The following is a 27,465-nucleotide window of genomic DNA, read 5'->3' as shown; positions in this document are numbered from 1 at the left end:
ATTTGGGGAAGTTTCTTACGTGGAATGGGGTAAGCAAATCTGTCTGGGTGTTTGGTGATGAGCGTGTTTTTGATGTGTCTTCGCCCAACACCGTGGGCACCTGCCAGTTGAACAAACCACAAACGTCAGAGACACATACTTCCTACCAACAAACAAAAGTAAGTTGTGGAAATAAAGCCTATATACACACCTAGTAAAACTAACGTTTTCCTCTTGAACGCTGGCAACTTCACGACTTCCTCATAAGTGACCAGATCTAGTTGATCAAACACTAACAGAACACAAACAGAAGACTGTTATTTAATAAGGGCGAAGGATTGATCTTAAATTTCCAAAATTGTATGTCATTGTCATTAGACTCCAACAAACCAGCTGTTCTAAAGTAAAAACAACAACAACATCAAATGTTGAATCTTACATAAGAAAAGAAGGATGTTTTGGGGGGTAATGTTATTGGTGTTTGTTCTATATGAGGATTCTGCATGTGTTTTGGGCAGTATATGTAATGTTGTAGGCCTGATGGGGGATTTGATACTGTGCCTGACTGACATTCAATCTCCACTGTAGCAGATTGGCTTCATCAAAAACCAGGCTGAGAGTAAACATCCCAGCCACTCACACCTAGCATTACATATTCAAACTTTCACCGATGTAAAACCTGGAGACCTTCATTTTTCTATATTTCGTACTTTATTTAGATTACCAGTGCAGTCATCTAATGCTCAAAGTTAAAGTTCATCTTTAAAAACACAAATTTAATGGAATAAATGCAAATCTCTAAATGAATATCCATTATTGACTGTTGCAAGATTTACACTACCATTCAAAAGTTTGGGGTCAGTAAGGCTGGGTAATGTTTGTCTTAATGTAAAAGACAAGGTAATGTTTTTGAAAGAAGTCTCTTATGCGGTTATACTATTGCATTCCTACAACTCAAACCTAGAGCATGGCGCTAGCAACGGCAAGGTCATGGGTTTGATTCCCATGAACCTGAATCCAATGCAATTCGCTTTGAAGAAAAGTGTCTGCCAAATGCACACATGTAATGTAAATGTGTAAATGCACCAAGGATGCATTTATTTGATCAAAAGTACAGTAAAACTAATTAAAATAAGTGTTTGAATACGTACATCTTAAAATGTAATTTATTCCTAATTTATTCATTTTAAGTCTTCAGTCTTCAGAAACATTTCTGATTATCAATGTTGAAAACAAGATGCATTTTCTTTTTCTGGGATTCTTAGATGTATAAACAGTTCAAATGACCAGCAAATGAACTTCAGCAGCATTGTGTCTTTACTGAAACTTTCAATCAATTGAATGTGTCCTTGCTGAATAAAAGTATTAATACTATTAGCCTACTGACCCCAAACTTTACAATTTTAACATCGGTAAATTCTTATATGCGTGTCCAAATGAGATTTATGAGTTACAACAGAGTCAATGTTTATCAGCTTGATTTCAGTCATCACACAAAGCCCTGACTTTAGTACAATTGTTGCATGGACTAATTCTATGGTGCTTTTTGGTCACTGTATGCTTGTTGAATGGAAAAAATAGGAGAAAAAAAAACCCTGATAGTTATCTTCTTTTGTGTTCCAAGGCAAAAAAAAAAAAGAAAAAAAAGCTATACAGGTCTGGAACGATGTGACGGAGAGTAAACTATTACATTAACAAAAATGCTACATATGACTGCACTGAAGGACAAAGTCTCAAAGCTATTGTGAACCTCTACAAAGCTTTACCAGTAAGCCTTTTCTACCAGTGTTAAGGTTGCATGATGAGTAAAACTGGCATCAATGTGCATGCAGGGGGTGTTGAGGAGATATCATGCATGTGTGCAGGAGACAGTGTGTTGACTTGGCTGTGGGAAACGTGAACCATCTGTGTCATTTCCACATGAAATGTGATTCCAGCACTCATTTCCCTCTCTAAATAGACACCTTAAATGATTCATACTCCTTTTTCACATGATCTTGAGTATGCAGCTCTATGTGTGTAGGATGCTTAATGGATTTGCACACAGAGAAAAGCCTCGTCATGTGGATCAGTGAATATAGATGCACAGGGTTGAGAGAATACAGAATTAACAGGAAACTAAAAACAAACCTTGAGTACCACAAACATTCAAACACACAATGGGCTATATGCACGCATAAGTTCCGCATTTGACGTAAGGATGCTCGTCCATTTCCGGTTGTGTAGATTAAAGCGGAGGAAAACCGGAGAAAACGGGATTATGGCAGAGTCTTCAATATTTACTGTCCTCCCGTCTTTGAAACGAAACGTACATACGTTTAGATGTAATTTTATATATAGTTATGTTTATTTAATATAATTTTAAAAAGAAGCATAAACACAACGAGGGGTGTCTGTTTTATCTGTTTTTGTGACTAACGTTTCATTAGTATAACCATGGAGTATAAAATTCAATATAAATTCTCGGTATTGCATTGGACTCTATGATCGGCGGAAGTTATCGAGCATCCTTAATCCTTCACCGGAAATAACGCCGTGCATAGAGCCCATTAAAAATATCTTTGTTTTTATGATTGAGAAAAAATGGAATTTGCTAACAGGCATACATGTATTCGGGGTTAATAAGATCATCACAGCAAAGGTGTTGAGTGAGACAGAGACAGATAGAGAAAGAGAATTAAGCAGAAAGGCTGTATGCCACAGCAACACAGTTACTTACATGCACAGATGCCATTGGTAGATAGACAGCATGTAAAATGGACAGGGGAGGGGGGTCATTTGAGTTATGGCTCAATTAACATCAGTAAACAAATACAACAACAAGCACGCTTAAAGCTGTGATGTCTGAAGCACAGAGACATGATGACCATCCGTGAGCTCGAGTGTGTGATCACGGCTCTGAACAATGAAACATGCCTCTGACATTCACAGCAATGCGCTTGCATACCAAGGGTGGAATCTGAAAGCTGCAATTAAAGTGTGGTATTAAAAGGTTTTTGTGATCATCTGCTAAGTATTATAATTCGCAGTCACCATATGAATAACGTTCTATTGCAGTAACGCTATGCATCATGACATACATAACATAATCATGCTGTAATGCCTGTTCTTGGATAATCCAGTAAATTAAAAAAAATATATTTTCAATTTTTTATGAATTTGACAGACACAAACCAACAGATGAGATTATTCATCATAAAATATACTGATAGTTACTCAAATATATACACAGATGAGCCAAAACATTATGACCACCAGCCTAATATGCTGTTGGCCCTCCTGTGGTATCTGGCACCAAAAAGTTAGCAGCAGCAGCAGGTCCTTCGAGTCCTTGGTTTGTGAGGTGGAGTACATCCCACAGATGATCAATTAGATTGATATGTAAGGAATTCTTGAACCTTGAACTCAAATCATGTTCCTCAAACCATTCCTGAACAATGTGTGCAGTGTGGTAGGGTGTATTATCCTGCTGAAAGAGGCCACTTCCACCAGGGAACACCACTGTCATGAAGAGGTGTATCTGGTCTGCAACCATGTTTAGGTAGGTGGCACATGTCCACATGACTGTCTGGATTTTCAGGGTTTTCTAACAGAACATTTCCTACAGCATCACACTCCTTCCACCGACTTGTCATTTTCCCATAGTGCATCCTGGTGGCCCCAGGCAAACAGCCATCCACGTGACGTAAAAGAAAACGGCACTCGTTGGCAAAACCTTCTGGACCATAGCCTTTGTTGTCCTTGTGCATCGATGTGCATTGGACGCCCAAAGCCCTTGCCGGTTTGTGGTTTGTCCATCCATGGACCACTGTTGGTACATTCTCACAACTACTGACTGGAAGCAATCCACATGCCTTGCTGTTTCAGAGATACTCTAACCCAGTCTCCTTGCCATAACAATTTGGCCCTTGTCAAAGTCAATTCCTGCCCATTTCTCCAGCATTCAACACGTTGATTACGAGAACTGGTTGTTTGCTTGGAGATCAACGATATTCGCTTTACCTTTGACTGGTCATAATGCTTTGGCTCATCAGTGTATACTGTGGTAAAAACAGTAAAGCAAAATCTATAGTGGCTCACAGATTTCTAGCATTGCTGTGTATCATTACCCTATATGGTTGCTAAGTGGTTTTTTTAATGTTCAAAGCTAGGTGGTTTCTTCAATGTTTCTGTACATACATTAACATTCAAAAGTTTTGGGTCCGTACAATTAAAAAAAAGAAGTTTTTTGAAGATGTCTCTTAGATGCACTTTTACAGTACAGTACTTACAGTGTACTTACAGTGTACTTACCTAGAAAGGACTGGCTAATATAAGGTAAGTATATGGAACAGGGGTAGGTTTAGGGGTAGGTTCAGGGTTAGTACTAGTTATTACCTAGTAATTGTAGTTACTAAAATAAATACATAGTATTTACATGGGTAACTGGACTGTAAAAGGAAGCGTTACCGAATGTCAAAGCTGTTTTATCTCTGAGAATATTTGAACCCTTTCTGTAAGAAATTTGATTGGCGGATTCAAATAAAGAAATCAAATGTGTGTGTGTGTGTGTGTGTGTGTGTGTGTAAAACATTAGATTTAGAAAACATTTAAAGTATTAAACTGGGAAAACTGAATTTTCATCAATCATTACTTCAGTCTTCAGTGTAACATGATCCTTCAGAAATCATTCCAATATGCTGATGTGGTGCACAAGAAAACATTTCTTATTATTATCAATGCTAAAAACTTGTGTGCTATTTAACGTTTTTGCAGAAACCGTGATACAAAACAAACCTTATTCAAAAAATAAAAATCTTACTGACCCCAAACTTTTGAACACAGGTAACAGCAGGTGATGCATGATGTTTAAGTGCCATTCATGTAAGAAAAACAAGCAGCTTTTTTTTACCATACAATGAAAAGAGGATTTAGACCATGTGTCGATACTGAAATAAATAGGATTGAACTTCCTGCATTTGAGATGCACAGATGCACTTCCTGGCTTGTCAAGATGTACATGTAAATAGAGGTCTATTTTCTTTATAAGCCTGTTGCTGCAATGCTGATTTGTTTTTGTCTCGAGTCTCCCAAATATGAAATTGTCCTTGTGAAGGACAAGTCCTTAACAACTGCTTCCTACTGGAAAATCCCCAAACATATGCTTCCTATTTCCTTTCCTAACCTGATCTGAACCTGCGCATTAAAGCTTGAAAAGCCCAAAGCACAACTCTAACAAAGTCATAATCAAAACCGTTTTAAACAATCGAAGAGGAATTTGTGACAAGACCTGAAAAAAAGTCTGTAATACTCCGAAGAGTCCCATTTCCTGCCCCTCTGGCTGAGTGAGCTCAACTCAGACTAAAGTGGGGCACTGGGCTCAGGAGGGATTATGTCTGATCTGCGCTCCCTGCCGCTGCTGGCTGAGGGTGTGTGTGCTGAACATAGCCTTTTTGATCACCTAAGTGATTGGGTGCTCAGATAACTTTGTGATTCCAGCAGCCCAGATATGATCAGATCTACCATCAGGCCTCCTAAGAGCAAAAACACTTTATGCAAGTATGCAAATGCAGATTCAAATGCTTGGCCAACACATTCCTGACATACTGTTGGCAGTTTTGACAACTTTAACCAACGTTCTCAGCATGACTTTATTCAACAAACCTGGGGGAAAAATTCTGTCGGATGGTATACAAAACAAGCCAATGGCAAAGAAATGCCATGGGTCTGCGGAATTTGCATAGCGTATCTCTTGGAATTTGCATTCGCGTAGCGTATCTCCGCCTTACCTCATGGGTATAAAGGAGGACGCGGGCAACAATGTTTCTTCACTGGTGAGTCGAGATTGAACTCAGGCGATCCCCATGGTACAGCGGAAAGTGGCAGGAAGACGTAATGTCTCAGTTACGGATGTAACCCTCGTTCCCTGAGTAGTGAACGGAGACGCTCAGTCTTCCTGCCACTTTCCGCTGTACCACAGGGATCCCTTTCGCTGTCACTACGAGTTCTGTCGGATGACGACAAATGGGAATACCAGTTTAATCACGCCACCTTCTCGGCTGTCTTCCAGTGTCCTGCGTAAATCTGAGATCCCTGTCGTGAAACTGGCATGGACGAAGGACTCTTCGTTAGCGCAGGAATACAAAGTGACACTGGGGATCATATCCCATAGCTTAGAGGAAATATGCAATTACTGCCAGCCCAGAGGGGTGTGGTGGTGGAGTGGACTTAGAGAATACACATATGACATGAATGAAACATATGGGGAACACTGGGTTGTCCAGCCGCAGGTGGAATATTTCAATCCCAGGGGTGGCAAGGTGGCTTGCTAAGGGAAAGACACATGCTCAGAGAGGCTTACAGTGGAAATACACATGTTGAGGTGGCTCAGAGGAGGGACCACGCACATGGGAGACACCTAGCCGACACGCAGACAACAGACACTTGCGCAGGCGTCAGGAGTGCCGGAGGAACTCAGGGCTTTCTGGGAAGCTCACCTGAGGAGAATATTGCACTTAAGCAAAGACGAGCAAGGCGAGCAAGCAAAGACACCTAAGCGGGTCCGGTACTAGTTGATTGAAGTGAGTACATGAGAGGACTCTGGCTCCACTAAGAGTGGAGTGTCGCCCAGCTTGCAGCTCTGAAGATGTCTGTTAGTGAGGCGCCATGCGCTAGAGCCCAAGGGGATGCCACACTCCGGGTGAAGTGGGTAGTCACACCAAGGGGGCACGGTCGACCTTGCTGCTGGTGAGCCAAAACAATGGCGTCCACTATCCAGTGAGACAGCCTTTGCTTGGAGAGTGCCTTTTCCTTCAGCTTCCCACCATAACAGACACAGAGCTGGTCTGAGGTCCTGAAACACTGCATTCTATCTACAAAGGCACGGAGAGCACGTACTGGACAGAGCAGTGCCAAAGCTAGGTCTCCTCCAGGGGCAGTGCTTGCCGGATCACCACCTGGTCCCGGAAGGGAGTGGTAGGAACCTTGGGTACATATCCAAGCCGGGGTCTCAGGATGAGAGTAGGCCGGCCCAAATTCCAGGCAGGTTTCGTCAACGGAGAATGCGTGCAGGTCCCCTCCCATCTTGGAGGCCAATGCAACCAGGAGCGCTGTCTTCATTGACAGGAACTTAACCTCCACTGATTGCAAAGGCTCAAAGGGAGCACTCTGCAGGGCAATTAGAACCACTGAGAAGTTCCAAGAGGGAACGAGAAGAGGGCAAGGAGGATTCAGTCTCCTAACTCCTCTCAGGAACCTGACGATCAGGTCGTGCTTCCTTACCTGACTGGCTGGGTCATGGTGTGCCGCAATAGTGGCAACATAGACTTTGAGGGTGGAGGGAGACATCTTTCGCTCCAACCCATTTTGAAGGAAGGAAATCACGACACTAATCGAACATCTCCGGGGGTCTTCTCGGTGAGAAGAGCACCAGTTGACGAAGAGTTTCCACTTCAACGCGCTCAAACCTGCCTCGTCCCGTCCAGGAGCCATACGCGGAGGCTCCAAAGATTGGGACGAGGGTGCCATAGGGTGCTCGGTCCCTGAGAAATGGGGGCCCTCCTTAGGGCAATCGGCAAAGGAGGCGCTATCGCGAGGAGTACAAGTTCGGAGAACCAGGTCCGGGTGGGCCAGTACGGCGCGACCAGAATGACCTGCTCCTCTTCCTTTCTGACCTTGCGCAGGGTCTGTGCAAGAGACTGGGGGAAACGCATATTTGCGGCCCCGCGGCCAGCTGTGTGCCAGTGCATCAGTGCCGAACGTGCCCCTTGGTCAGGGAATAATACAGGGCGCAATGGGTCGAGTCGTGAGAGGCAAACAGATCTATCTGTGCGTCCCCGAACTTGTCACAAATCAGCTGAACCGACTGGGGATGGAGTTGCCATTCTCCAGGGAGGGGCTGAAGCCGTGAGAGCTCGTCCGCTGCACGGTTCAGGGCTCCGGGGATATACAGTAAATGGCATGAAGCGACCTCAGATGCTTCATATATTCCATATGAGGAGGTGGTGGGCGAGTTGCGACATGCGTCGGGAGCGTAGACCACCTTGACAGTTGATGTACACTACAGTGGTGGTACTGTCTGATCGGACTAGTACGTGTTGATTCTTGAGCACGGCCCGGAAGCGGCGCAGAGCAAGACGTACAGCCAGCAACTCGAGGCAACTGATGCGATAAAGGCAATAAATGCGTCAGTGTGCAAAGTCATTCGTTTCTTTTTAATGGTTGTGTACTAATCCACACTTTTAGGAAGCTCACCTTTGAACTATTCTACACCATCAGGGATATCTAGCATGTTCAAAGGAGGTAACCTGACCCTATTTTAGATAATATTACAGACTGAATTAGGACCTATATGACTTGCTTATATAAGATGTTAAAAGTAGTGGGGTTCACTGCGCCTCTAACGAGATCATATAATTGTCACCTTTCATAACGACAGGATCATTTTATATAGAGGTTGTAAAACGTGTGCCTAGTTACAGTACATCTGAGAGCAGGAGGTGTTGCAGTACATCTGCAGTTTTAGTGTTGGTTTAGACCTGAAGCCATGATGAAGACGTGAACAACTGCTGATCACAAATAGTCACATACCACTAAGTTACACACAGCAAAGACACACTCTCTCTTTCTCTCCTCCCTTTACCAGCAACCATGAACTCTTACGGAAAACATGGGCGTCTCGTGTATTGTTTTTTGATAGAATAGAGGCATAAACACTTTTGTGTATTGTGTTGTTCATGCAGGTGTGCTCATCTGCAATAACTACCCAGGTTTCCACTGTGGCTGGCTTTAATGAGCCCCTTTGGTACTTGAAGCAAAATGAAAGACTCTCTAGAGCACTCTTAAGGGACTGTGTGGTCAGGGACAGCAAGCAGAATCAGACACACAGCTACTTGGCTATGTATTGGCACAAGTCACCCTGCTATTTGTGAAAATGCTGCAGTCAGGACCTCGGGTTATTTGAGCTAGAGAGCAGAGGGCCCCATTACCTGCCCACACCTACCACCAGAAACACAGGAACAGACGCTCACTACGTACAGCTTCTGAACTACAGTCTGAATCATTCAATAGAGGTGTTTCTAGCTACAACCATTCCATGAGGGTAAAAGTCAGTTTCCGCAGAAAAGCAGAAATTAATATAAACACAAGACTAATTATAGACATATATGCATTCTTTCTCATGGTGTTCCACCAGGACTGAGTTAGCGATGGGCATCAACCACAGTGTTCTATGGTGCTTCTGATCATAAACTGTTTCTGAGTATCTGACAGAAAAGATGCGTAAACAAATTCAATGCAACTATATGATTATGAATTAAGATTATAAATTACCAGGTCAATTAAAACAGGTGCCATATGTGTCCATCATATGACTTAAGATATCCTGATAATTGAAAAGTCGATATTTGTAGAAATACAAGCATTAAATTCTCTTTTTAAGTATGTAATTTTCTTTACAAAAAAAAATAAAATTGTACTGACTGTATTGACTCCAAACTTTAGAATATACTTTTGTATATATACTCAAGCTGTATAAATAATTTTTATATAAAATAATATATAATATACTGCATATTTAATATAATAAAAGATTATTCATTTAGCTTAAGATGGCATTATGGAATTATCATCACAACATTACATAATTCTCTAAATAAAAATGTATCTACAGTATAAAACTATAAAAGAGGCTGCCCTTTTAGAAAATAACACAATGGTTGTTTTACACACATCTCCACAAACATTTGCAAAACAGGCTTTAAAGATAAAATTCTTAAAAAAGAAGATTATCATTAATCATTAATTGTGATTTGACATCCTATTAAATGACATCCTATTTCCAAGTAGGAAGCATAACTTTCAAAAATAGTCTGCAAACTATTAGTAAACAGTTATGTTACTCATCTTAGAAGCCTATTATCACACCACGAACGATAACTATAATGATAACGTTTTAAATATTTTTCTAATTAAATGAATATAGGAAAGTCCATGTCACAGCTATACGGATAATGAATCAGTATCAGAACGATTTTGTCCAGTTGATGAACAACCAAAACATTGACAGCCAATCAGGATTTACTTGACTTGATTGAGTTTTAGCATGGGGTTAGACAACATTTTATGTACTAGTGTGGACACTAAGTTATTGTTATAATTCTTGGTGTTAACAGGGGCAGATAACTAACTAGATTAATAATAAGGGAGAGTTGATTGACCAGCATCATCTGTTGTCTATATGGAGAGAAAAGAAGCAGAAAGCCCAGTGGTAACTCTACCTGCGTTGTGCTTTGCAAGGTATTTGTCTTTGTACTGCTTTTTTTTCTTGCCAAACCAAGTACAGCTCGCCTGCTGCTCTTGCTTGGTTTTCTCCATGGCTATACAAGCCACCCGCCTACAACAAAAGAAACAATTAGATGGACGTGATGAGTGTGCAACATATCGTTTGGCCTTGATGATAGTACATTGAGTGCGGCTTGCATTGTGCTGAATCTCCGTTCCCTCCTCACTCAGCAGAAGCCAATCATAATCTTCTGACTTCCATCATTCAAATAAAATAAAAATGATTCAAAATGCTCATTATGCTCTAGAAAAGAAGCAAACTTGCCACTCCTGGAGTTCAGGTGAGGGAATCAATCCCGCCGTGCCATTCTTGGTGTTTTCCAGTTTGCCTTGCCACCAGTTATGGTCATCTTTGTTGATAATCTGGATTATGTCACCCACTCTGAAGCGAATCCCTGCCTCTTTACAGGGTATGAGATCATCCTTCACCGGGTCATACTCGAACTGTGCCCGTACATAGATCTGAAAAGAGACATGTTCAGCTGAAGTCAGAAAAGCCCTAGAGTGGCACAAGGAAAGGAGACTGACTGATGGAGGAAGTAAGGATACATTTGGAGGTCAAAGTACAACTAGGCATCAGGGTTCAAGTAAAGATCAGGTTTGGGTTGCGATGAGAGGCATGCTTGGCTGAAGCTCTGTATGAGGGCGAGTTATGTCTGGACATTTAGTGCAGTTGGATACCAAACTGCGGTTTGAGACTAGAGTGGTGTGTGACTCCCGCATTTAAAAAAATGACATTGGATTGACTAAAAGGGGCCGTTAAGTATAAATATTGTTTTGCAAAGATTGAGCTTAACATTATATTTTCTAAGAATCACAGTGATGATGTAATTGTTTTTGAGTCCTTGGTACATTTGGACTTAAATGGTTACACAACAGTTTTTCAGAGCAGTGGATTGGGCTCATTCTTTAAAATCTTACCTGGATGGAAAATTTATCCTTGATTGGAGGTCTGGAGATCTAGGGCATGAGAGTATTACAAACATCATGCAATATCATGGCACTGTGGCTGCATTAGTATGGCACTGTGAGCAGGGGTTGGTGAGATGGAGAATGCAGCTACGAAAGCTAACATTCAGAAAAGTTATGGGTCGACATAAAGGAACAAAAGCAGGGTGGAGATGTCATTTACATCACTGTGTTATTATCACTTATGGATATTTTGACGCACTCGGTGACGACTAACACAGATGGACTTGTGCTGGCAGATGGCGCCCTCTGCTGATCGCCTATCTTCCTTTCTACTTCTCATTCTATTAGGACACAATTCACTCAAGGTGAGGACTAGAGCTTAGAAGAACAAATTGGGATGAGCTCTTTCACCCCTCATTGTCAGCTTTGTTGATTTACATTGTAATATAGTTGAGATGTGAAAGGATACACACACCACTCTGTAGCCCAGAACCAGTAGAAAAGCATGAAACTGCATTGGGACAGATCAGGACAGACACAACAAACTTGATTGATTTACTTCTTTAAGAAAGTTAAAAGTCTAACAGGGACAGAATGATAGTTGGGCCGGTGTTTTATGGTTTATGTGGAGTTACTCATTTAAAAAAAAAAAAGTAAAAAACATTAGCAAGTTTTATTGTTGACGTGGTCTAAAAAGTTGAATAAATTGGGTCTTTTTAAGAAAACGTTATTTTCATATATTGATCTCTCGCTGTTACATTCTTTCATGTAATCAACTGTCTGTGAGGTTATTCGTCACGACACATGAATAATTTATTTATTTTTAAGAAGAGTACAGATAAAATGCTACTAATTTATTTCAAATCTTAATGGTTGTTTTAGACATTTTCCCAACTGTTGTGTTGCTAACGCATAGAATAAGCTATTTGAAAGACTACAAATTTCCGCTAAAATTATCCATTTATTTAAACTTTTTTAGTAGTCACTAAAACAAAAAAAATAATAAGAGCTCTACATTTGCAATCTTGTTATTGTGTAAATGCAATGCAATAACACTACAACCAGTCTGAGATGTAGTGAATGGTGTTAGGGCAAGAACTGATTAAGAAAGTAGGGTGTTAATAGCAGTGAATCACTAGCTACTCGTTCATTCAATCTCAAGCACAAAAGAAAAATGGAAAGTCAATAGAGGAGGCTAAGAAGACTGTGGGATGCTCTATTCACCTGGCGTCCTTTTGGCTGGATGGTTGATGGCAAGTCCTGTAAAGCAAAGCCCAGCAGTGAAAGAGAGACTGACCATTTACAGAGGAAAGGCAGACTTTGACTCATGAAAGACGTTAACAATAAAAAGACAAAACATAACAAAACATCTGGTTGAGAGGAGGCAATGCTAACTCCACTGGGGAGGATCACAAAAGTTTCTTCATTCTGTATGTATGCGTATGTTAAAAGAGAAGAAGGCTGTTGAAGGTAAATCTTGTAACAGCAACGCACAAGAAAGCAAGGAGCAAGCAAGCAGCTTTAGCACCACACTCCATTCAAGCATGTTCATGAGGTGGAGACTAACTCTCCACTATTAAGAACACTAAGAGGGTCCCACTGGGTCCATATCAGGGATGAGCGATATTAGAAAACATTTATATCATGTTACAAATTCAAAAAAAAAAAAAAAAAAAAAAATATTGGAAAAAGTAGACTTAAGACTTAAAACAATGTCCAAAATAAAGAAAGGTTTATCACACATTTAAAGAATAATTATTCTTTTTAAACTTCAATTAAATAATTTATGAGTTATATATTCATTAATTATTACATTATGCATTTATTATTGATATTTAATATATATATATATATATATATATATATATATATTTCAAAATATTCAAAATATTTCTTCTGCTAAGAATATTAGTTTTAGGAATATATCCCAAATAAATCATGACATATAGGAAACATTTTCCACTTTCCTAAATGTTTTCCAAACTTCATTACCAAGTCAGCAGTAAAATATGAGAAAATATCATTTTCAACGTCTGTATCGCCCACCCCTAGTTAATATACAGTGCTAATGCAGATCTCATTGGATTTTGTTAGAAGTATGCATGCAATAAAAATTGATGATTCCTTCTCATGCCTCCATAGAGTTTTGCCTAATCGTTGTGCTCACTGTCAGCAGTTATAGATCACTGATATTAATTAATGGGAATATTTCATTACAAAAAACTACAGTAGATCCCACATTTACTGTACATAACACTCCCCTTCAGTTAATGTACAGTGTTTACAGAAAAAAGTATTAACACTGACAGCCAGAGTGATTTACAGCAGCACAGAGCACACCAATTTGCGAACTGAGATAACGGAATCTAACAAACTACTGTATGTTCAATGGATGTTACTTGCGGTCTTGTTCAGTGATTGTGTTTATTGAGATTGACAAAACAAAAATTCTAGTAAAACATAAAAACAAACTGGGGAAACAACAAATACCATAAAACTGGACATTAAACAGATTTAATAACATCTAGAGCAAATTAAGAGGGTATGATTGCAAGAATTGGGTGAAGTAATCACAAACAACATTAGGAGATTGTTGGGGGGAGGGGAGTCGTTATTTGAGGTTGCCTGGGATCCTTACCAAGATAGAACTGTTAAGGCTGGAATGGCCATTAGCAGGGGACTGTCTGGAGGTGGAGGGGGATTCTTTCTGTAATAAGATATAAAGGTCAGCGAAACAGCAGAGCAAACGGACACTAGACCAACACTGCGGTAAGAAATTGGGGAAATAATGTAAGGGAAACCAAAAGATTTGCTTGAGATGAAAATTATTAAATGGACATTTTTAAAGCATAGTGAGGTTACTGTCGCAAAAGGAAACATGTTGTGAATGTAATTTTCAGCTTCCCACCAGAGGGGGAGCCAACACAACTTGGTGTAAACATCTTCCCTGAGAGATTTAAAGTAAAATCTGACCTCTTTAATGCCAACATGTATTTCGAAATGAGGAATCATTTGATATGGAAGGGGAGTTTTGTGAGAAATATTCATCTGTACGCAATACGGTACAGATTAACTTTATAAATTGTGAATAATGCTGCAGCACTGTTCACATTTGTACAAAGTTTATAATATGTAAGGGAGGGTTCCGGTATCTTGGTTGTGAAATTGGTGTGCGGTAGTGTCTGATCCGGGCCTTTTGGTCCGGCAGGATGGAGGCTTTTGGGAAGAAAAGCGTTAACACGCAGCCATCAGGCAGGCAGTTAGTCACACAAGAGTCCACAGCAATCAAAGCCCACCACACAAGGCCACGACAGGCCTGGGCGGCCGGCAAACCACAGCACTGCGGAGAGAGGGGACTGACAGAGACACAGAGCAGAAGACAGTGCAAAGGCCACAGAGGCCATTACCTCACAGGACGTCTGGTGCGTGCGGTAGCTGGGCACAATCTTAAAGGTGATGCTGCCTCTCATTTCTCGCTGTCAATAGAGAAGGAAAAGGAAAGGAAATTATTAAAGGAAAAAAAGAAACAAAAAGGAAATTATTAAAAAAAAAGGTACATTTTACTGTATTATGTCTGGACTATGGTGGTAAAGTGTAATTCTTGTTTAAGAGAGTCAAATGAAAATGTGTCATGATTTCATCCACTCATCCTCATGTTGTTCCAAATCCATTTGATTTTCTTACTTCCAAAGAAAACAAATGGAAAAAAAAGTAGACAATACAAACAGTAGCTTTGTGTTAAGCAGCATTCAGATCGACAGGATTCCTAGACTGCTCTCTACTCACTGAGCATGTAATATCTGTTGAAGTTCACTCGATTTCATCAAACAGATAACACTTAAAGGAGAACTCCGGTCAATTTTAACATTGAGCTCATTTTTTTTGTACATTTGGAGTGCTGTCAGTACAGACAAAAACGACAAAAATCGGTGTTGCCTACACCCTATTGACTTCAATGGGGCATGTTCTAAACCTGCTTTTAGCCTCTAAAAGTAAATACAGGAAGTAAATACAGGAATGTGCGCTGGCTGAATTAACATCATTTTTATTATTATCTTTCACATCTACTGCAGTCAGATTGACCGTGGTCACTCTTAATAACACCACTCACTTGGCTGTGCACTCATAATGACAAATCAAGGATGTTAAGAGGGTAAAAGCAGGTTTAGGCCCCGTCCACACTACTGCGTTTTCGTTTAAAAACAGAGACCTTTTGCTACGTTTGCACCTCCCGTCCACACTAAAACGGGAAAAACGAAGACCTAAAACGGAGAAGTTTAGAAACGCTGCAGCTGCGTTTTGCGTTTTGAATCTCCGGAGGGCGTTTTAGTGTGGACGAGACAAAACTTCAGAAACGGAGAACTTCAGATTGGGTGTTATCAGTCATGACGTTTCCTTCCCTGATTCGTCATTCACTGTTTACACCGGCACGCGCATGCCCAGTGTTGACGAATGGTCACGTGATCCGCGTTTTCAGTCGTTTTAATGTGGACGGAGATCGTTTCTAATACGCAGATAAAACGCTGGTGTGGACGGAAATCGTATTCGTTTTAATTCTCCGTTTTTAAACGAAAACGCAGTAGTGTGGACGGGGCATTAGAACATGCCCCATTAAAGTCAACAGGGTGCGAATTTTAAAAAGAGGATGACACGGCGTAGGCAACACCGATTTTTGTCGTTTTTGTCTGTACTGACAGCACTCCAAATGTACAAAAAAATGAGCTCCATGTTAAAATTGACCGGAGTTCTTCTTTAAGTAACAAATTAGAGGAGTTTAAAGTCACCATGAAATAAAAATGTATAATTCTTTTTTTTTTTTTATGGAATATTGCAGTGTTTATTATTATATGTAAATAATTGAACTTAATCTTAAATGGTGCTAAATGTAACTTTTTTTCTAAAATGAATCCCTTTTTTAATGCCGGTGTGTGAAGGCGGAACAAGCAACCTGTCTCACACATGGGATTGGAGCAATAGCAAATGACAATGATCCAATCAATTTGTGATGGACACAATCAAGCCGAGCCCTATATTTTGTCCTCAATTGAAAAGCCATTTAACTTGCATGAAAGGCTCAATACGGAAGAAAAGATGCTCGCAACTTCCGTTTCATGACGATTTTAAATTATGATGACATAAAAAATAAATATAAATAAGCATAAATAAATATAAATTACCATATATTTGTGTAATAGACGTGACATCCATGTGTATTTAAGTAAATACCTTTATCATTTAACTTGTTAATATACATTTTTTATATTTCATATTTGAATGTTCATTTGTTACAATGTTTAATATGAAAAGGAAAGCAATTTGGTTAAATTGGAAGTGTATTATTATCTCATTTAACCTGTGAAGTCTACTTTGCAGGACACTTACAGTCGAATGGACCACCTTTAGAAAAAGAACTAAATCTACTGTAAGTCATCAGTGGTTGAGGTCTGGCAGTCTGGACATTTTGCTAATAACTCCATTTGTGTTCCATGAAAAAAAAAAAACCCATCATAGTTCAAACAACATGAGTGTGAGTAATTGGTAACAATTTAAATGTTTCGGTAAACTATTTCTTTAAAGAAACCCACAGCTTAAAAAAAGGTTGTTCCCACTCACAAGCATCTTCTGAAGCTGCTCCACCGTTTGATTTGCTACGCTTATGCCGTTGATCTCTCTGATCTCGTCTCCAATGTGTAAAGTTCCTGATTTGTGACAAAGTGACACATTGCATGTGTTAATAAATGGCGGTAGTATTACAGTCACATCATAATTTGATATCTATCATGAGATTGTCCTGCTTGATGACGACATGTGTTTGTTTGGCAAGTGGGTAAGGCCTGTACGTCAGCGTTACATACTCTCAAGCTTGTTGTGCAGAAATGTGTGTTGAGGGGTCTGTTTTGAAGCAGCATGGATTACATTACAAGTTTTTATGCAAATATAAAAATATAGGAGTAGCTGCAGTGTATGTAGCAGTATGGGGTGAATTTTTAAAGACTAACAGGGTTTAAGGGGGATTTGTTCTGGTGAATGTACCTTGTCTGTGGATCATTCCTCCATGCATTATTCTTGCCACAATGCAATGGTTCAGGTCGTTCATTTTCAACGTGATGCCCTGAAACAGAGCCCACAAACTTATTTGAAGCCACGTTGATGAGAACATCAAGCTTTCAGGAAGTTTGACTAACATGTGGATATAAATTGTAACCACTGTGAGGACTTTATCAACAACACCATCGGCTCAGGGTGGTGAAATGCATGCAGAATCTCACAACACAGGATATTTAATGTGCAAAGCTAGCGTTTGCACACTTAGAAAGCGGAGGGATCAAAACCTCTAAAGTTTAAAGAGTAGCTAACTATATGAGAAACAGTTCCAAGTTCATGCCTTGTCTTTAGGTTTATATACTGTATGTGTACATTTAAGTTAAGCATTCATACCATTGGTTCGTCTGTGTTCTTCTGGAACTGAACAAGGCGCACCCGTGTGACATTCTCTATGTCCATGTCTCCGTTCGTGCTTTCGGGTGAGTCTCCGTTGAGGTATGGTGATGTAGGTGGTGGAGTGACCCTCAGTGCCTCGTCACTGTACACCTCATGTGCCACAACATCATGAGTCTGAAGTAAGGCCTTGAAAGAAAGATAATAGATAATAGAGAGAGATATATGACACCAACACAAACAACAAAATCTCATAGACTTATACTGGAGGTATATTCAGCGTGAGAGTTGCACAATTGGCAATGTTCTCATGCTCTAACACCACTAGTCCATTTTGTCACGCAGTTAAAAAACATCAAGAGACTTCTTTGGACAAAATCTTGTTTTTTCTAGATTTTTTTTTTCAAAGAAGTCTCTTGTTCTCAACCAGGCTGTATTTATTTGATCAAAAATACAGTAAAAACAGTAATATTTTGAAATATTATTGAGAGCTTGGAGCCAGAAGGGCAAACTTTACAGGAGAGACAAATCAAAATTGACCACGCTTCAATCACCTGTGTTATTAACCTTAAACCACAAACATTGCAACCACAGGCATACTTACATGAAATTAGTATTTAAGTAAAACATGTATGGCATATTAACACAATGAACATGTACTAAAACATTTTCAAAAAAAAAACAAAAATTCAAATACGTTAGATACACCTTTTTGTTGCTTTATTCAATAGACTTTGATCTCAGATAGGTATTTTTGGCACCATTGGATAGAGCTCATCGAGACCTTTATTTTGATATAACGAACTCATATTCACCCAAAATGCCACTTACTCTGGCTCCAAGTCCTCGTTATTACAATTTAAAATAAAATGTAAGTTATTCCTGTGATGGCAAAGCTGATTTTTCTGCCGCCTTTACTCCAGTCTTCAGTGTCACACTGATCCTTCAGAAATCATTCTAATATGATGATTTTCTGCTAAAAAAAAAACATTTCTTCTTATTATTATTGTTGAAAACAGTTCTACTGCTCAATATTCTTGTGGAAACCATAATAACAGATTAGATTAGACTAGAATATTTTTTTAGATAAATGTAAAAGTCACATTACAGTCACATGTGATCAATTTATTGTATTCATTTTGTAAAAAAAAAAAAAAAAAAAAATCTTACAGACCCTGCATGTTTGAACAGTAATGTAAAAATCTAGTTAATTTTAGCCTTACTAAAAGTGTGCAGAGCATAAGCAAATTAATTAATAATAATAAGCACCACAAAGACTTTTCTTGTCAGCTCATCTGAATACCATCTTGTGGGGGAATATGAGAGTGTGATAAAAGTATAGAAGGTAATGCTGGAATTCTACAGCTAGTAACTGATGGTGCCTCCCTCCTCTCTTGCATTTTATCTCTTTTCTGCACCCCCGCGCACACTCTGGATCCTGCTGACGGTGTTGGTAATCACCTAAGTATTGCTTTTTTTCATGCAAAAGCTCTTTTTGACGTTTGAAAGCAACCGTTCCCTTTCTTTATCTCAGTTCTGTACTAAATCCCCAGTTCAAGTGGAAGTAAAAACATTGTAAAAAGCCCCCAAATAAGTCCCTTGCAGCCTGGATTATGCCAGATTAATTTAATCAATCTCGCTCAGTGTTCCATGACACATCACTTATCTCACACACTTTGAAGAATCAGATTTTCCTATACTTTTTTACTTTTAATCACACAAACAATTCTCACCCTCACTATCACCCCTGATTGAAAGGTAAACCTGTATTGAACTGGGGAGGACTATTTCACTTCTAAGTGTTACAACATGTTTTCTGTGTAAAAAGTGGAGGAATCTTTAATCAGTGAAACCCTCACAAACAGCTGGTTTTGAAGGGCAAAGGGCGAACTCTCTGCTTCATCTGTCATGAGGTTGTTTGTCCAGCTGATAATAATGCTCTGAATACAACTGACGAATATCTCATTGATTATAGAAGAATTTTACAGACAAGGATTGCAAAGACTGAGATGGTGAAATAAGTCTGCTGACAACATCCCGAATAAACAGATCTACCTCATAAAGACTAAGTACAAGCTCGAATTAATCTCTCATAGATAGTTTTGTTGACTGAAATTTAAGCAAATTTGAAGACTCCACTTTCGCTGTTTTACTACACTTCGTGATGTTAGCAGTGCTCTCTAACGCTAAGATTATAATAAGGATAGCATTGAGATCCTTAAAGTCAATATGAAATGACATACACAAACCATTTTACTTTCATCATAGTGCAATGTGCACTGCAATTAAAAAAGTTTTGGGTCAGTAAGATTTGTTAATGTTTTTGAAAGAAGCCACATAAGCTCTCTCACAGTAATACTGTGAAATGTTGCAATTTAAATATCTATTTTTTCTATTTTAATTTATATTAAAATTTTCTTTTATATTTTACATTTTTTTAGCATCATTACTCCAGCCTTCTAGTCACATGATCCTTCAGAAATCAATATAATAAGCTGATTTGGTGATAAAAAAATAAAAAAAAATTTGGTGGACACTGTGTGACATATTTTTCAGGATTCTTTGATGAATGAAAAGCTAAGAAAAACAGCATTTACTGTCCTTTTTTGTCAATTAAATGTGTCCTTGGTGAATAAAAGTATTAGTTTCTAGGGATAATTACTAAATATATATGTGGCTATTGGCTACCATTATCCAACAGTTCACACAGCCTAACTGACATTAGGAAGAGGAAGGTTACATGTTGATTAAATATATATTAAAAAAAAAACCCTGATAATTAATTTATAACAAGACCAGAACGTGCATTAAGGAAAGTAAATAGGGTTATACAATTTTAATTTAATATTGACTTGTTAAGGTGTTTTTGTATGGAGATTATCAAAAGAATTTGAGCTGTGTTGCTGTGACTCACCATGAAATGGGGCTGGGACAGGATCCGTCTCAGTTCTTTAGCGTCTGCATTCTCCGGGTAGCATGAAATCTCCTCCAGTACCTACAGACAGACAGAGTAATCAGGCTTTACCTCAGGCTGTCATCTCCACGCTAGGTATATCTTTTGAGGTGAGTAAAGATGCTATATCTGACATAGGCTTTTTAATCTCATATACTGCAACACAACTTTGAGCTGGACTGCTGAGACCCCACACACCATCAGAACAGACACACACACATCCACACAAAAATTTCTGGAATGACCCTTAAACCCCATGTGACCAATCAGCACTGCTGTCTGGACTCATTTCGCCCTTCTATTGGCGGGGTGGGTCGGGTCAGGTGGGAAGGGGGTGATTTGGCACAGTACTGCAGATATGTCACAACTCCCCGCTGAATGCTTCTGAGCGCCGGAACCTGAACGTCTTTTGAAACCACACTAATCATCTGTAATGAGCTCCAATCAATGTTTAAAGCCATCTGGCAGCCCCTCACTGCCAGTCAACATCACTAAATGTAAAGCTCAGACATTTACAAGAATCCGTGTAGCTAGAAATCTCCACATGTTCTACAAAAGTGGTAAAAAGAAGTGGACATATGATTGGGAAAATGTCTGCAGCTTACATATTCCAGATGTTTCAAAGCCGCGCTCGACCCGTCTTCAGCGGAGGTCTTAGCATGAGAGACACACACAGGAGAGTTTTATAACATTTGATACATATATTCTGTGTAATAAGAAGCAGAGTCGAAGGCTGAATTTTGGAGGTAGGCATTTCGCCGTCTCCGCAAGATTCAGTCGCTCGGGAAAACAGTGCAGGTGATGGGTTAGTTTCCGCCCCGCTGGCTCTAAGCAATACAAAGAGGATAATCCTTAAGCATTTCACCACTGCCAGTGATCACAAGCAAGAGGCCAAGGAGGGTTATTCAAGAGCACAGCTCTTTAATCACCAGCCAGCCCGAGTTCCTTTTTGATGTGCAATGCTAAAGGAAGTTGTTGAGCTTTATAGGTTGTGTGACTTGTGTCTGAGAAGAAGGGACTGGTTTTAGAGGAGTCAACACTAAGAGAACCACTGAGGGAGGCCATCAATCTATAGATTAAGACCAGAAGCATCCATCGAGACTAGTTTGAAACTAACTATTTTTATCTTAGAGAATGCAGATGGTTTTAACTATCCAAACTAAGATTCCTTTAATCTCTTTATGGGGACTGTTTAAATACTTCTGTTTGATCAAGGTTATTAAATATCATTAAGTTAGGATTCGTTGACATTTAAAGAAAGCTACAGTTGACGCAATTAATATATGATAACTGAATGGGGGAGCGCTCCCCTCCTAAAACAGCAGTTTAAAGTCGAGATGTAATGGAAGCATGTTTAAGCTAACTAAATGATTTGAGAAGTCTGACATACATCACCAGAGAGAAGTCTTTTCACTGGATCATTTAATACAAAATAAATTTAAAAATAAGAAAATTTCATACGTACGTACATAGATGAATCATTGATAATAAGATCAATAGGGCCGCCCCCTAATAGTCGGCTACACGTTAGTCTTACTCGACCAAATTTTAATTCGTTTGTTAGTCACAGAAAAAAAAAACTCTACAGGAAGTGATGAAGTCCATGACGGATAGATCATTAACACGCTGGTCCATGTGGTGATTAATTATGGCAGGAAATCCAAATGTTTGCCTTTCATTCATCACCTTCAAATATGGACTGTCATTTACAACATGTAAGTAGCAGCCTAATGTTAGCCACCTTACATGGCCGCTCACTCTAATATTATCTCTCTGTCTCCTTTCCACCAGTAAGCTGGTGGGTGTTCTGGTGCAATATGGCTGCCGTGAGATCATCCAGGTGGATGCTGCACATTGGTAGTGGTTGAGATTCACACTTCCATAGTGCTTTGAGTACCAAGAAAAGCGCTATATAAATGTAACAAATTATTTTTATTATATTATTTATCCTAGATAAATGTGCGCATATCCAAGTATTCATGTGGAAATTACTTTTCCTGATAACAGCGAAACTAACTTAAAATAGACTAATACATAATTTGAAACTGTGTCTACTTTTATTTGTGTGCATTCACAATAACAACAACACTCAAGCTTTTGAAAAAAAAAAAAAGAACAAAAGTGGATGCACTTTCTGCAATCTCTGTCTCTGTGTACGTCTTTTTGGAGCGTGCCACAAAAATGATCCGATACCAATACTCAAACAAGCATATACACGCCTCAAAGACATTTACTACATGTCTGAAATGACTACTTTTAAATTAACCAATTCAAATTTGAAGACAAATATTCTCTGACTACGTAATCCGTATGAAATGTCAAATTCATCTTTGCAGCCGACACTGACTCAGAAAACACTATTTACCTATAAATGATTCAGCAAGTCTCCTTGCTGTTTTTTTTTCTTACAAATGTATAATCATTACTTTTCCTGTGCACTGTGGCAAATGATAAGCCTGCCCTTGAATGCTAATTTATAATTTAAAGTAATATTTAAGTAATTAATTTAATATCAAAAACGTGCGACTATTCAACAATGCGCTTAAATGAACGACTACTAGTCGACTAGAAAAATATTTATTCTGGGGGCAGCCCTAAAAATCAATAACATGCATTTACCAAATAGATGGAGTGAATTTAAATGAGGATGTAAAGAAATCCATCATCATTTCCTATTATTCCTAAAAAATGTATTACATTGAATTAAATTAATTAAATTGTTACATTAACTTTTGCTACATTTTAGACTGCATTACCTTCACTTTTGGTTATCATTACCTTTCCTGCCGACCTGTCCTCATTAACATCAGCTCTTTATAAGAAATACTGTATCAAAGTATATTATGTCTTTAGAGCCAGCAAGGGATTTTTTTTTAGAATGCTCGTAAATTTACTGGATATTGTGGTTAATGGATAGTTAAACTTCATTTAGTGTGTTAATGAGAAAATAGAAACATTAGAATAACTATTCACTGTCTATTTGTGTTAATTGTGAAGATTTTAACAATTTCTGTGCAAATGAAGAGAGCAAACGCTTCAGCCAACAGTGAGGAAAGCACACAGACAGTCACACATCAAACATACAGCCCGATAAGATCACCAAGCAAAATGCATTTCCACTTTCACAAATTTACTCTCAGGTAAATTGAGAAGGGTCATGTCAGTCTGTGTGATCTCAATGCTAATCTTCTACACTTACATATCAATGGCAATAAAGAGAGCTGCTTTGTCCAAATCCACACAGTCATTATTCTATATTTTTTTCTAGTCTACTCCTTAGGTAAAAGCAAGCAAACATATTGACTTGTTAATGTGGATTTTTGACTGCATTCTAATTCACCAGGAAGAAAACAGGCATGTGCTCACACAAGCAATAGACCACTAGGGATCTGTAAATGTCACATAGCTAAATCACACACTAATATTAAAGATTCTAGGAGGCATATGAAGTACAAAACAGGCTTCTGGTTGAGGTCGTCCTTTTAAACTATATAAAATTAAATGAATGTCTGTCACATGGTGCTTTCAAAATAACAGATTTGAACAAACACGGTATAAAATTACTAAAACGGATTTGCTATTTGAAAAGGTCAAATTTGTGCGATTTGTGATGACCTTCATCTGTAAAATACATTTTATTTAACAAAATGTACATGAAAAAAGTCATAATGTGTGTGTTTTCCCCATGTGATCAGCTTTCAGTTATATTACAATTTAGCTCACTTCTAGTGTTATAAATTAATTTTAAACAAGTCTGTCAGTCAACTACGAAAAAAGCCACAGAGCAGAAGTGAAAAAACCATGACAGAAATATGCAGAGAGGAAATTCAGTTTCTAGGAAAGCCAAGGTGTGAGTAGATCATGCAGTGAGCCATTTCTGAATATCTTCATGAGCTGTATTAAAATGGAAATATAAACTAGACAGAATAGTTGATCAAAAGGAGGACAAACACATCAAATATTCTGATAAACAGAGTATTAAATATTTAAAGTTCAGTTTAAAAAAAAAAAAAAAAAAACTTTTGCTGATAATTTACTCACCCCATGTCATCCAAGATGTCCATGTCATTCTTTCTTCAGTCGAAAAGAAATTAAGGTTTTTGATGAAAACATTCCAGCATTTTTCTCCATATAATGGACTTCAAGGTCCAAAAGACAGTTTGGTCCAAAAGACAGTTTCAGTGCAAACTGTTCAAAGGGCTTTAAACGATTCCAGACGATGAATAAGGGTCTTATCAAGCGAAACTATCGCTCATTAAAAAAAAAAAAAGTTTAAGTTTTATGCGCGTTCGTGACTCTCCTGTTCAAACTCGTTTATCAAAATGAATGAATCTTTTTTCGTGTCATTTGGTTCATTCAACGAACGAAATGAACGAATTGACTCGGAAAAAGATTCATTCATTTTGATGAATGAGTTCGAACAGGAGTGTCACGAACGTGCATCAAAGAACAGAGCAAGGTCACAATTTGAGCTTATAAAATTGAAAACTTTTTTTTTAAATGAGCGATCGCTTCACCCTCATTCATCATCTGAAATCATTTAGAGCCCTTTGCAGTTTGCAGTTTGCACTGAAACTGTCTTTTGGACCTTGAAACGTTTGGTTACCAGTAAAGTGCATTATATGTAGAAAAATCCTGGTATGTTTTCATCAAAAACCTTATTTTTTATTTCGACATGGACATCTTGGATGAAAAGGGGGTGAGTAACTACCCCTTTCGAATTAACACATTCAAATCATCTAAATATTATTCTAAGTCATTGAGTCACATTAACATACTTTCTTGTTGAAGATATTGAAAAGAGGCATTTAAACTGCATCTTTTCTGAAATGGACAGGTTGTGCATAAAAGTGAAAAAAAAAGAGTCCTGACTCCAGATAGTTTTTTTTTTAATCGAAAAACAAGAAAAAAAACTACAATGAAGGTAATTAACTTGTGCTAGAAAAGTATCTTTCCATTACTGTAGCCTGCACTCACCTCTTTGGCTCTCGATACTGCGTCACTTGCAGGATTCCTGATTTGCGGTGAAGACTTGGTGTTTATCTTGTCGTATAGCTGAAAAAGTGAAAATGGGCAGAGCAATAATCAGAAGACTCCTTGGCTCCTTTTGCTTTTTGAGTAAAGGAAAAACAATAAGAGGTTAACCCTCACCAGTGTTGTGCTTGACCACGTTCATATTTTGGGCAAATGTGAATTACTGCCTGATGAATGTTACTGTGAACTCGTTCATTCTGGTGTCTGTGAACGCACGCTCTCTCACTTTAACTTCGTTCAATAAGGTGCCAGATTTCTATAGCGCCTTCCAGGCGAAAACCCGGTTAAAACACCGTAAACAGGCCTTAAAAATGAAGCAAAAAAAACAAAAAAAACACCCAATCTGGCAACACCAGCCACCGTGAGTTTTATGACAAGGTCAGTGAGTATGGGAAAAATCGTACATTTCTGTGCAAACTTTGCCCGCCGATAAAATAATTGCTGTCTGTGGTTGTATATGGACTGTATATGGCAATAATAATAAAAAAATAGCTTGCAGCAACATTATGGGAAAAAAAGAATTATGAAAAAAAAAAGAATATGTTAGATTGTGAACTGAACTTTGAACTAGTTCATGTAGAAAGTGAACTTTCCCAACACTGACCCTCACATGCAATAACATTTCTCTGACATTGCTGCTTTTGTTTGGGGCATGCAAAATTTACATCACAACTGAGCAGCTCTATTGCATTTAACAGGCTACAGATTTTCCCAGCAAAATGTTAATTAAAAAAATACGTTTAATTAAATACTTTTTAAAATGTATTCCAGTGATGAACAGCTGTAATTGCATTAACATATGTTCTCCATGTCTCCAGAGTTCATCTGATTCAGCTGCAGTTTGCTGTGACGCACATGCAGTTTTAGCTGAGTTTAAGGGTAACAGCACATGTTGCAACACCTTTAACAAACAATTAAAATAAAAAATATCCCAGTTTACTCACCACAGCCAAAGAAAAAACAACCAAAACCGAAGTTAAACTCCAGACAAAGTTGGTCCTGATAGGATCTCAACCCCTCTGTCCTCTGTTTCATGAAGCTAGAGTTACACTCAGAGCTTGAATGGAGAGGATGGCAAAGTCTGGAGTAACTCTTCTGATACACAGATACTGCAGGAGCCACAACAGTAAAAAGCATGGAGGTTTGACAATAGGTGCTATTGTTTCCCTCCCTATTCAGGGTAGGAGTTGAGTTCTCAATGAGACGACATGCATTCACAGCCTACTGGTGATAATCTTACCCACAGAGCCCTCCTCTCTGCTTGCCTCTGGCCTGTGGCTATGGAGACAGACCCTATCATCCACACTGGGTTGTACCAAGCTGTACGCCTCTCTATAGAGACCTTGGTATACAGACGCACACAAATACAGAGACTGGGAAGAGAGTCCACAGCTGCACTCATTCACACTCACAAAAATGTGCATAATGCCATAATAAAAAAAACAAAGAAAAAAAAAAAAAAAAAACAAGTGCATGTGTGTGTGTGCTTGCAATGAATGAACAAAGAACAACGCATGAACAAAGTCCACTGAGTTCTCAAATAAAACAAAACAACACAAACATTTTCTGTGGAAAGCTGAATGGGAAATTCTGAAATTGGTCTACTGACATTTATTGTCTGATCAGCTGTGGGAGCCAGACAAAAAAAAAAAAAACTGAAAGTTAGTCCTGGCCAATTATTTCAAGTAAATTGATATCTGTAGCATGGATGGCTTTTTGTTTGGGTAGTGGAAGGGTATTAATCAAGATTGTAGGCTGTTAGCATTTTTAACCCCCAAAAAGCTACGGACTGCAGCTTTAACAGTGTTATTAAATTGCTGTAAAAAAAA

General features: G+C 38.7%; 1 protein-coding gene across 19 annotated transcripts in view; it reads right to left on the bottom strand.

Annotated features, from left to right (window-relative positions):
* The window catches only part of caska (calcium/calmodulin dependent serine protein kinase a), a 174,708-nt gene that overhangs the window by 3,998 nt on the left and 143,245 nt on the right, over window positions 1-27,465 (bottom strand). For 3 of the 19 annotated variants that reach the window (XM_039678090.2, XM_089133161.1, XM_039678091.2), the window contains 14 exons: window positions 25,580-25,657; window positions 21,208-21,255; window positions 20,564-20,644; window positions 17,650-17,838; window positions 17,245-17,323; window positions 16,825-16,910; window positions 14,619-14,687; window positions 13,850-13,918; window positions 12,436-12,471; window positions 11,221-11,259; window positions 10,565-10,761; window positions 10,236-10,351; window positions 191-271; window positions 20-100 (listed from right to left, as the gene is read on the bottom strand). In XM_039678090.2, coding sequence (XP_039534024.1) covers window positions 20-100; window positions 191-271; window positions 10,236-10,351; window positions 10,565-10,761; window positions 11,221-11,259; window positions 12,436-12,471; window positions 13,850-13,918; window positions 14,619-14,687; window positions 16,825-16,910; window positions 17,245-17,323; window positions 17,650-17,838; window positions 20,564-20,644; window positions 21,208-21,255; window positions 25,580-25,657 — 1,249 coding nt within the window. The remainder of the gene's footprint in view (window positions 1-19; window positions 101-190; window positions 272-10,235; window positions 10,352-10,564; window positions 10,762-11,220; window positions 11,260-12,435; window positions 12,472-13,849; window positions 13,919-14,618; window positions 14,688-16,824; window positions 16,911-17,244; window positions 17,324-17,649; window positions 17,839-20,563; window positions 20,645-21,207; window positions 21,256-25,579; window positions 25,658-27,465) is intronic. The other 16 variants (XM_039678100.2, XM_039678102.2, XM_089133164.1 and 13 more) reach the window with 12 other exon arrangements.

This window comes from Pimephales promelas, chromosome 7, assembly GCF_988280905.1.
Source record: "Pimephales promelas chromosome 7, fPimPro1.hap1.1, whole genome shotgun sequence".
Classification (NCBI taxonomy): Eukaryota; Metazoa; Chordata; class Actinopteri; order Cypriniformes; family Leuciscidae; genus Pimephales; species Pimephales promelas.
This window is presented reverse-complemented; position numbering and strand designations above follow the sequence as displayed.